We start from the raw sequence: 12,482 nt of genomic DNA, 5'->3' as shown, positions 1-12,482 counted from the left end.
AAATTAAAAACATCAAAAACATAGACATTATAAGCTATAATATAAATGATATTTTTAAAGTACGACAACAAATAATTAAAAAATTATTTAAAAACACAAAAAATTTTCATTTTTATGAGAGACAAGAAATTATTTTACTTAAAGCGTTGATTGAAATTTTGTTAACTTTGCTTGAAATTTTCCCTTATTATACATTTATATATATATAAACATATATATACATATATATAAATTTATTTTTCTGTAATGCAGTGTTACTAATATGAATAATGGTGTTTTATGAACTTTACCTTTAGCTGACTATTTTTTATAGTTTTTTTTTTATTTCAGTAAAAAAATTACTTAATATAAATACGTTTTAATTATTATAATCCATAAATTTCTGAATTTGTTTTTATATATTTTTTTTTTTTTTTGAAGAGTCTACGTTTTTTAATATTTTCATTTTAAATTTTGTGTTGATCTTTAATATAGAGTTTTAAGTTTATTTAATAATTTTTATTTAAATTTTATATGCTTTTAAATTGATTTTTTAATTCATTTTATTTTTGTAAATAATTTTTATCACTTAAGTTTTTACAATGGCGTTTCAGTATTGATAATAATAATATTTATATATTTAAATAATAATAAAAAAAAGTAATTACGTTAAAAGTATTTTTGACTTGAATTGTATTTAGAAAAAAAAAACATAAACGATTATGATTAACAACAAAATTAAGCGAAAAGGAGCACATTTCAAGTAGTAATACAGTGAGATATTTTTAAATGATTGATGGTCAATAGCAATACTTAAATTACGCTTGAATTTCAAGTCATTTTGGTATAGAATAAAGGTATAAAGGTTTATATAAAAAATTCAAAGCATTAAGTTACCAGCACAGTTTTCTAAGAAACGAATTCTTTAGCACAGTAAGCAGAACAGAAGTATATGATTTACTTTCGGTTGAGATCTCCAACAAATCAGTTATTTCGTTGTGATAGAAAATCAAATAGCAGCAACGCTTAGAAAAATAAGTATAAAAAAAATAAAATTATAAAATTAAGAAAATTAAATTTTGAATATTTATATATAGAATAAAACAGAATTTTATATTCCAACTGATCATAACAAATGATAACTTATATATAAATGCAATAGATGCTAAATGCTCATTATAGAAGTAACTAAAATAAAAACAAAAACAAAGTATTATGCAACACTTATATATAAAATATCTATAGTTGGTTTGTTGCAGCCATTTACTTAGAAATCGAATGGAACACAGACAAATGTATCTGTATCTTTTTTTATTTCATATATAACCAATAGATTTCTTCAACACGTTTATCTAATCGAAGTGGAAGAGTATAACCTTTTGCTACACATAAAAGTTTTTTAAAATGTAGCATATATTATGTTTAATATAGTTATTATATAGACAGTAGCTTTTTTAACTTATTTTTAAGTAATATAAAATAGTACCAAAATGATTATCAATAATATCATATATATTAGTTAAAATCAAATATTTTTATATTAACATAAAAATCTTTGTTAAGATTAACTGTTAATGTTAAAATAAACTAAATTATATAAAAAATCTCACTGAATTTCTACAATATTAATAATTTTTATTATTTCAAACGTTTGCTTTGAACAATTGACACTTTTCTCTACTACATACTACTTTATTTCATAAGCACTCCCTTTTGCTGGCTCTTATTAAAGTTTGCACGAAAAATAATTTTATAAAAATTTAATAATTTAGTCATAAATAATAAGTTTTCAATATACTGATAGTTTAAAACAAATTTTACATATTATAAAACATTTATTAAAACTTTATATCTAAGTTCGCTTTAAATGCAGTTTAGAAGAGATAAGTTATACAAATTCGATTTATATATATCTATAAAAAAAATTATTTTGACATTTTTAAAACAACCAAATATATATACAAAAATATGTATATGGTTGCCAATAAGAAACAAGAAAAAAAAAAAACAAAAAAAAAAGATTTACATTAAATACAAATAATATGAAAACAAGGCAAAAATTAATAAATTTGCATATCATCTTAGAAGTTTAAAGGATAAAACACTTGTAAGAAGAATTACATGCGGACAGACCGTTAATGATTATGATTATAGTGTTTACTAAATAGCTAATTACTTTATATAAATATTTAAGTTTAATTTTCATTTTTACTACATTAACTAAAAGTTTTAAACTTTAATATAAATTTAGTAACTTAAATAAAAACAAAAACAAAAACAAAACGCGCACACAACACTTAATGAGAGTTGAACATATACTGCAAGTGAATAACAGCATATGTATAAAAAATACTTTTTAAGCACACAGTTCGAATGGAGAAAACTACAATCCCTACATTGGAGAATTGCACATTAATAACTATTAAAGATATTAAAAAAAAAGTATACACGTCAATAAAAACGTTAGCAATTTTTTGTTTGTTTGTAATTTTAATTTAATTAATTTTATTATATTATTATTTTGTTTTTCGGGGATGATTCAAAATACCTAAAAACTTTTTAATATTTTTGTCTCTTTTATTAATTATTGTTTTAAATTTAATTTATTTATATATATATTAATAAATTGTATTGTATTATTATTAATACATATACAAATATATTTTAAAACTTTTAAATACATATTTTGCATTTATGTATATTTATATATATAAATTTTTTTGTATATAATATTATTACTTTCTCTCAATAGATTGTAATTGAATTTGTATAGATTTTTTTTGTAGTTTATGTTTATAAGTGAATGAATGTGGTTGTGTGTGTGTTTGTGGCCATAATTTTGCAAATATATTTTATATGTATTTGTTTTTTTTTTTATATAATTATTGCATTTCTTTAATTATAATAATAAGAATGTGACTTAAAAATTAACAGTTACCTTAAAATAATATTTATAAAATTAAATTTTACTTTTTTTTATCATTCAAATCGGTTGGTTTTTATGATTTATGTTTTTGTTTCTTTTGTTGTTCATTGATACTATCGTTATGATTTATAGATCGTTACAGACGTTGATAATAATTATTTACCAATTTGCCATTCCAGGCTTGTTAAGTGTCATAAAGTATATTTGACACGATGAAGCACCTTTGGCACTGCTAAAGAATACCTTGTCATTTCGTTCACAAAGGAATTTTAGACGCTGAGCTTTTTTATGCATAAACACACCATCTAAATGGCCACTCTCAACTGAACGAATCTGTAATTTATAAAACAAATATTATAAATATATTTTATTTAATACAAAATGGTAGTATATCACTTACTTCTATTGCTTTATTGCCCCAGCCCATTATTTGTCCGGTACCAATATATGCCACTGAAGTTGGCATCTCTCCCCACTGTAACACGAAATAAAGGTTTTGTAAATAAACAATAATATAGATAAAAAAAAATATATAAAGATCTAAATTATACAAAAGATAATAATAATAATAAAATAATATTTATATTGGAAATATTCAGATGTTATTCAGTAAGGTCCTAAAATCATAGACGCTTAGTAAATCTGTAAAATTGAACTGTAATAGCAGCAGATTTCATTTTTCTTTTTTTCGTGTTAAATAAAAGCAAGAGGTGAAAAAATTAAATAAAATAAAAATAAGTCATGTTTAAATTTCAAATTAGATTCAAACTTTAATTTTTAAAAATTAACTAATGTCTTTAGGATTCCAAGAACGGACGGGTCTACATGTAGTCCGCGGGAATTGTGTAGTGGTGAACGACAATTTGCCGTTGAAATTGATGACTGGCTCCTCGTCTTACACGGAGTCACTTGTTGAGTTGGACGACTAAGTGCCGTTCAACACTGCCAAAAGTGACTATACAAGCAAATCCCTGCGTGCTACAACAACAACTAAAGCGTTATTGAATATCGAAAGAATTATTGGACCTAATGTCACAAAATTTTACGATTTTGCCAGGTTACGATTTAACCGCGCAAATCTGAATACCTCTATTGTTCAGCTTTTAAATTTTTAATATTAACTATTATACTTAATAGAAACAATTGTATTTGATAGAGAGATTTCGAACAATAGTAATAAAAACATAACAAAATTCATAAAGGAAAATTAATAAAATGTTGTTGTTACAATTCACTACTATTTGAAATCTCGCTTAAAATTTTAAGTAAATTCTTACCTGCAATACAAAATTCTTTGAGACACGACCAACAGTATTAACATAGACACCTTCGTTATCATAACAAAGCAATAGTTGCATTCCATTGGAATTTGGAAGAGCCACAATACAATGCGGAATGATTGCACCCTGAGTCTGTAGAATATTTGTTTTAAAATTAGATATTTGTTATTTCATTATTAAATATTTTTAAAAATTTGATACTTACATGTTTAGGAAGATAAATATCGTATACTTCAGCAGAATCTAAATCAACAGCATGGAAACCCTCAGCAGAACCGTAAATCACTTTCAGTCTAGATTGATCCTCAATTGTAAGATCCACTAAAAGTGGACGATGTTCCAATTCACCAAAATTCTATATACAAATAAATGAAAAAATAATTATTAATATCTAAAAATAGCTATATATATATGTTATGTATATAAACATTTGTTAAAATAGAAAATAATATTTATAGTATCCATGTACAAAATTTTATTATTAGTAGAACCTTGTTTCCAAGTACCAACTAATGTCAGGATATAGCAACATGAAGTAAAAAGTTGCTTGTTACAATTTAAATTATCTACTAACACACCGTTCTCACTAACTATGGTAATATGAGAGCAAGGCTTCCCATCCCAAATCCCATATTTGTTATCCTCTTTTTCAATTGTTACGATCTCTTTAAGATTGCTTTACATTCATATATTGACTTATAATGTATTGTATTAATTTCGACAATGACAATATAGAATAACTTCGTGTAATAAAATCAGATATTAGAAATAATAACTTTCTTTTAATTTACATATCATACAAATAGTTATGTTCATGGGCGTAGCCACAGTGGGAAAGGTTATATATTCCTTGGACTTTTTTATTTAATTATTTACTAATATAATAATATATATTAAACAGAACTTTATTGCTTTAATAATTTGCTTTTTAGTTGTTATAAAAAGAAATATGGAAATATGGCTATATGGCTATAATTAATTTACGAAATTTCAAAGTTCAATAATAAATTTATGAATAGTTTAATATTTCACACCATCCACGTGTGTGAGAATAAAAGTTCCATTGGCTCAAACATTTCTATAGAAAATCTCTGTTTACACATTATCAATGATTAAAGAATTTCTTTTGAGAACTTTTACTAATTAAATTTTTTTAATAGAACTTCGGATCTATTAGAATTATTATATGCAAGATCTATTAGATCAGTGTTAATAGATTGTATTTATAGGCTGTATTCAGTACATATTTTTATTACTATTTTGAATAATGTAGTATTTAGATTTAGTTAATGAAATAATTTTAAGACAAACCTTAAATGCCATAAATTTGTGATATGGTTTTGGAGCCCATGCATAGATTTCAATTGAGTCTTTTAATGCAATCACTAGGAACTTAATCCTTTCATATTTCACAATCTTAAAGTGTACAGCACCTTGTAGATCACCAACATTTATCCAACCATTACGGCGTTCAACTTGCTAAAAAGTTAAAAAAATATATATTGATACATAAATAAAAAGTTATTTAATTAATAATATTAAATATATGTTAAACAACTTACGTCTGATAAGCCATCAGTGCGCAAAATTTTTGATTTTAACCATGATAAGTAATATACACGTACGCGATTCTTTTTACCAGATATCGTTACCAGAATATTTTGTCCTTCAAGCACCTCCATTTGTTGGAATCGACGACGAGAAATAAGTTGATATACCTAAAAGAATTAAATACAAATATTTTACCAAAATATATAAAAATAATATGTATATTTTAAAACTTACTTTTCCTTGACCCGAACGATCCAATAACATAAGACCATTTTCTGTACCGATTAATAGATTAACACCCCATAAGGCAGCACACAAAATTTCAGAATTGAAACGTTTTTTGTATTTACGTATTTCCGGTGTATCACTAGCAGCGTCATGAGATGTTGGTGTCACATTAACATTGACATGAGACTCACGACGCGATGGTCCCGAACCGCCAGCACCAAATCCAAATGTAAGGAAACTACGTTGTTTCTGTTGTAGGGCATGTGCATGCGGTGGCAAGTTAGCGGAAGATGAATGCGGTGACGATGTATTGGAAGAAGAAGAAGCAGATTTATGTAATAAATTAGTAATACTACTGGAAGAACGAGTTTTACAAATTGAATTTTTGGGACTATTCTGACGTGACGAAGACGACAATGAAATTGTCGATTGTGGAGAATTATTGGAAGCAATAAACGATTTAGACGGCGTGGAATGAACTGATGAACTAATGGCCGCTTGATACTAAAGAACATAAGAATAAAATATTGAAAAAAAATATAAAAAATTTTAATTATTATTTAGTAATTTATTTCATTTCACAAACAATATATACATATATATAAATAGATAGTAAATATATACATTAAGTGAGCATAAGGAAAACGAGCGCTTAAATAGCAAAAGTGTACGGAAAATAAGTGCTATATTACAAGAAATTACAACAAGTAATAAGCAACAAATAGCAACAATTTTATATATATTAAAAAAAAAAAGAATAGATTTATAGAAACCAACGATCGTGTAGTGTAGAATGTTAGTAGTCAATATTTGAATGCTAAAAGTATATTTAAATATAAATACATAATTCTAATAAAAACATAAGTGAGTAGAAAGTATAATGTGATTAGTCTTTCCCAGACGCCATGGAACAAAAATATATAAGTGTTGAAATATTGCAGGTTCTACGATAATTAAAAAAGGTTTAAGTAACGTAAAATCAGTAGTTGAGAATTTATATTATTTTTTCATGAATTATGTTCTTTATATAAATTTATATATATTATTTTATGTGTACATGTGAGAATATGTTTTCTTCTGTGTAAAAAATAAATTCAGCTTTAGAGCAAATTAAATTAAGATTTACAGTTTCTATAGATTGTTACAATATTAAACGATTGTTAGTGATTATTAATCAGTTGATATGAATATTTAAGAACGTGTAGATAAATTTGTACTTGATATTGTTAAGTAGTTAAAGACATGTAAGTCATGATTATTATGACTTCTTATTAATAAAATTTTATAATTATTATTTTTATTATTATTAAATGAAAAATATTTAAAAAGTGCAAATCCTGTTATTTTATTAAAGAGAAAAGTTTGTATATTTTAATAGTTTGATATTGAATTTATGTTTTATATATATAGCACCAAATACGACAGTTTTGTCGGTGTAAACAGATCTGTACTGAGATGAATCTTTGGTTTCATAATTGAATATCCTTCAAAGATGGAACTAAAGTATACCGAAACCTGTAGAATATGCGAAATGCAGACTAAAACTACATTGTAAAGAGTGAAAATTATTCTTTTGGAATTTCTTCTTTAGAGAAGAATATCATTAGATGATTAGTAATGTTTTATACAGAAACAAAATAAACTCTAGTAAATGAGTTCTTATAATATTAATTATTTTTATATAACAAATAAATATTTTTTATTTAAAGATTTCATTTCCACTGTTTATATATAAGTTTTTTGTAGTTATACACTAAAGCTCTTCTAATGTTAACCGAGCTTTTCGATGCTTCAAGCATAGATGTGTTTATGAGCATAGATGTTTGGGATGCTCATAAATATTCGAACATCATTTCCTGATATATGTAGTATGTATTTGTATTAAACAAAATGAAAATAAAATGAAACATTGACTACATGCACCATTTGAATAGATGAATAGACTGAATAGTTTCAGCAGCTTAAACGTTTAAGCCTGATTTTACAGTCGAATCTTAAGTTTCAATGATTACATAGTCAATGCATAGGTAATCGACTTTGCTGACTTAATTCAGACTTAAATTACGAATGTGAAATCGGAGCTTAAAGTATCTGATCTAAAATTAAAATTAAAGAACACATATGATTTATTACATATAATAAATAAACGTGTATTTAAATGAATGTGTTAGCATTTATATTAATTTTATATTTAATAATTAATAAAAATTGGTGGATCTGTTTGTAAAGTTTTAAACATAAAATTAAAATTACAATCACATTACAAACACAAGTTTCAGTAGATTTAAAATAAATATCTCGTAGTAATGAAAGCTTAATGAAGTCATTTTTCAGCAATCAAAAGTAAAAAACAAAAAAAAAACGAAAGCTGTAATATAGTTTATATACCAACTTTTCATAATTTTTTACATTTAACTGACAATATACTGGTAATGTTTCTGACTAAAGTATATATAGAAATTTCATATTCATATAGCATATGATAAAGTATGAATCATATCAACTGATATAAATCTAACATGCATCGCAAGTGTTTACATACATAATTTTAGAAACGTTAAATTTATTTATTTATATTTATTATAATGTAATCAAAAATATTTATTTAGCATTTATACACATAATTTAATACATCTTCTTAAAAAGAATCACACACAATATATTTTATTTTTATTTTTATTTTTTTATAAAACTAAAAACTTTCATTTTTTATACAAAAATTAAATTGTTTAAATTTGAAAAAATTTAAAAAATCTAATATCATGATATATACACTATAATGAACAAATTCAATAACATATATATATATATATTAATAAGAATAAATGATAGAAACATTCAATGAAACATAAAAGTTAAATAAAATAATTGATTTTCATTTTATTACTATACACAAAAACAGTAGAGAAACAAAATTTATATAAAATTATTTTTAATTTGGGTGCTTTTATATATTTTACAAATAGTTAACTATATAGAGAACTTTTAATTTGGATATGTTTTTGTCTAAATTGTTGTTTTGAAAAATACTTACTATTTTATTCTTTTGAAATTTTGGCTTTTTGAATTTGTTAAAAATTTCGTTGTGGCCATCAGCTCAAACGTCGCGGAAAGACAAAACACAATGAAGAAAAATTTTTTTAATTTTTGTTATAATCATTTGTTATCAGTTATAATCAGTAAGTTCTAAACATTTTCTAATTAATTAAGTTTACTCTTAATCCTAATAAATATATATCTAAATGATGAACAAAAAACAAATTAATTTATTCACATGCTAAACTGAGTCTGACTAAATATTGACTAAATTAACTAAATATTTGGCAGGCATTTATTCATTCATCCATTCATAACGTTCTTTATCGCGTATATAATTTGTTAATATTGTAATTAGTATAAATTCGAATTATTAATTTAATTCAATTAAAATAATTTGAAGTTAGTCACAATGCAAAGTTAATTTGCAATCCCAAATATGCATACACAATTCTGTTTATATAATACCTTTAAACGAAAAAAAAAATGCTAGAAGTATTCACAAAACCGATTATATGCTTAGCTAACTAATTTGATTAAAAATATTATACGAAAAAAAAACTATAAACATATAATTTAAGCTATTTCAAACCTATAAACTATTTCGTCGATTGCATGAATAAATTAAATTTGATTATTTATAATTGCATATTCCGTTAGAAAGTGCTGGTGGATAGCACAAAGGTTCAACCAAACAACTAACAAGAAAGAGGAAAACTAAACAAGAATGTGACAACACATTTACTTGTCAGTTAAGTTAAAAGAATACTGACAAATCTAAGTACCGTTGCCGGACTTTCAAACTTTTTGAATGAAATACAAACACCGGAGGTTTTTCTACTCAACTTATTAAAGAGTTCATCTAATCTTAATACTTTATTCCTCACATTTCTTAATCATTACATGCTAACTTTAAACCGCTTTGCGTAGATATACTCTTAATATTAAAGCCAAGATTGTTGATTCGTTAAAAATCCTATATTATTTCTTTGCAAACGGTTTTTCTTTTTTTCCAACTAAAGCGTAGATCTGATGGTAACAATAAGGATTTCTTCCATTCAACTTCAAGATTAGAAACAATCAATGATTATCTACGCAGTTATATTACAAAGTGTCTTAAGCGACCTTCTGACTTACTTCAAATGGATTATCTTCTGATCATCTTTAATGCCTTGATCAGAATCTGATGAGTTATTGTGGTGGTACAAGTCATTTCCTATACCTTAGTGAACTTATACAGGGATAATAGCTTGTTTATAGTTTTAAAAATGGTTTTCAAATCTTTACAGTTTATCAATTCTTATAACCCCTTATTATTTAAACCTTATAAAAATTTCTCCATATACATATCAAATCATTCGAGTTTCTCCTGTAATTATTAAAATAGTGTTCCAACAATTGGTTCTCTGCGGTCTGTTTGCTAGAATTTTATCTATATGCCTTTGTAAGCGTTGCTTCTGGTAGGTTAGGGTCTCACACAAATTTTTTTACTTACTACAATAAAAAAATACTTCCAAGACTTGCAATAATTAAAATAAACTAAATTTGATTAATAGACATCTGATTTTTTTATACAGATTTTTTAAATTGGCTAAGCAAATAATAAATATCGTGAACACCTCTACTTTAATTGCTTTAAATATTTACCCTTAAATATTTAACCAAATGTAATACAAACAACAACTGCAATAAACCCACATATATGTTATTTACTAAACATATATGGTGATTTCAAAGTTAGCTACAAACATTTTTTATAATACGTGATATAAAATGTGATATATCGAATGTGTATAGTATCAGCACTATTATTTTTAATATGTATAATTATAAATTTTCATTTTCAGTGTGTTGCTATTAAAATTTAAAACAATTTGCTTTTGTTAAATAAAATTTGTGCACTTAATGAATCTGCATCTGTATTATCTTCATTAGCACTAATTGTAATTAATTCAACATATTTTTTTTTTTTAAATCTTCACTAGAATTTTATTTTTTATACATTTTATCTTTTCTATTATTATTATGTTGAAGCTGTTTTGAGCTAGTACACTTAAGCACTTATACTCTTTTTTAACTCGAGGTATTTTTTAAACCCCTCTTTACACATTGTCTAGCTTCATTTCAATTTTTATAAGAAATCAATCAAGGCATGAGGACGAATAAAAAAATATCTATAAAACTATTTTTAGTTTATAACACTTTTTTTTTTATAGTTTTAGAAATACATAACATGCTATGAAGAATTAATAACCCACTTGTGTACTTTAAATAAAGTAACAAATTGAACCTGTAGAAATTATATGTATATAAGTAGCCGTCTGTACCTCTCTAAACTACTCGTCTTTTTAGACGACGAAATACCGTTCACACCTACCAAAAGAAACTTAAAAACCCTGGTTTGCTTTTAGGGTTTCTATAAGAATATAAGACTGCCTTGATAAGCTAAATCTACTTGGTGAATCAAATCAGATGTTGATTCTTTGAGTACCGGGACATACTGACGTACGCGGACAAATTAGTCAGGAAAGAAGCAGTTAGATCGATGATGGGGCCGGAACCTTTTTGTAGAGTAGGACATAGTACGCGTCTTTCTCTCATAAAAATAAAGAATAACCAGAATAAAAAGCATTACTGGGATAATATACCAGGATTAACACAATCCAAATCATTTATTGATACCTATAATATAACAATAAGAGATGCCAGGATTGTGTGAACCTATCAAAAGAAAAACTAAGAAACATCACAGCAATACTAACAGGGCACTGTAAACTAAAATACTATGGGTATACATACGGATGCAAACTGTAGATTCTGTGAAGAGAATGAGAATGAGTTTTGATGATTTTCATCATAAAAATTTAACCAAAATTAGTTAGTGGAATTTAGATTAGATTTCGCCTTTTAAGCCGTTCACGATGATTTTTTATGAAATTTTTTTAAATCGGCTAAGAACATAATTTGGTTTGTGAACACCCCAACCTTACACGATTTCTGATATACAAAAGAAAGGATAATAATTGTAAATATTTAAAAAGCTAACGTTATATTGAAAATCCTTGATGTGATGAATATTAAATATCCTTTAATAAAACATATGACAATATTTAATGAATTTAATAGTACTAAAAAGGCAATATAAACTATGTCCAAAATACACTCAATTAAAGAATTTAATATAGAAGTACTTTAGAATCGGATGACAAAATATGGGTTTTTATGGGTTTCTATTAAATGCTATAAGTAACCTAATATTCGTAGTTTGGAATATTGATGAAATGAAACTTTATGTTTTCAATTTAACACACAAGCAACAAAATGACTTTATGAATATAATGCATGTGTGTGTGTGTGTATAAGGAGTATGAATGCAGATAGATACTTGATTAGTAAATGATGCAATTCATTAGCATACAAATGCAATTGTTTCAATTTTAATAAAACATTAAAGACATTAAAAAGTATGAGTCATTTAACGA

At 24.9% G+C, this 12,482-nt stretch overlaps 1 protein-coding gene across 10 annotated transcripts in view; it reads right to left on the bottom strand.

Moving 5' to 3' along the window:
- Positions 1 to 633: 633 nt before the first annotated feature.
- The window catches only part of LOC119672863 (serine/threonine-protein kinase mig-15), a gene marked incomplete at its 5' end in the record, with an annotated part of 49,834 nt that continues 37,985 nt past the window's right edge, over positions 634 to 12,482 (bottom strand). For 4 of the 10 annotated variants that reach the window (XM_038084014.1, XM_038084017.1, XM_038084015.1 and 1 more), the window contains 8 exon segments: positions 634 to 1,004; positions 3,069 to 3,238; positions 3,306 to 3,380; positions 4,183 to 4,317; positions 4,391 to 4,540; positions 5,497 to 5,664; positions 5,748 to 5,903; positions 5,971 to 6,468. In XM_038084014.1, coding sequence (XP_037939942.1) covers positions 989 to 1,004; positions 3,069 to 3,238; positions 3,306 to 3,380; positions 4,183 to 4,317; positions 4,391 to 4,540; positions 5,497 to 5,664; positions 5,748 to 5,903; positions 5,971 to 6,468 — 1,368 coding nt within the window. 10 annotated transcript variants of the gene reach the window in all.

Source organism: Teleopsis dalmanni, chromosome 1 (genome assembly GCF_002237135.1).
Source record: "Teleopsis dalmanni isolate 2A chromosome 1, ASM223713v2, whole genome shotgun sequence".
Lineage (NCBI taxonomy): Eukaryota > Metazoa > Arthropoda > Insecta > Diptera > Diopsidae > Teleopsis > Teleopsis dalmanni.
This window is presented reverse-complemented; position numbering and strand designations above follow the sequence as displayed.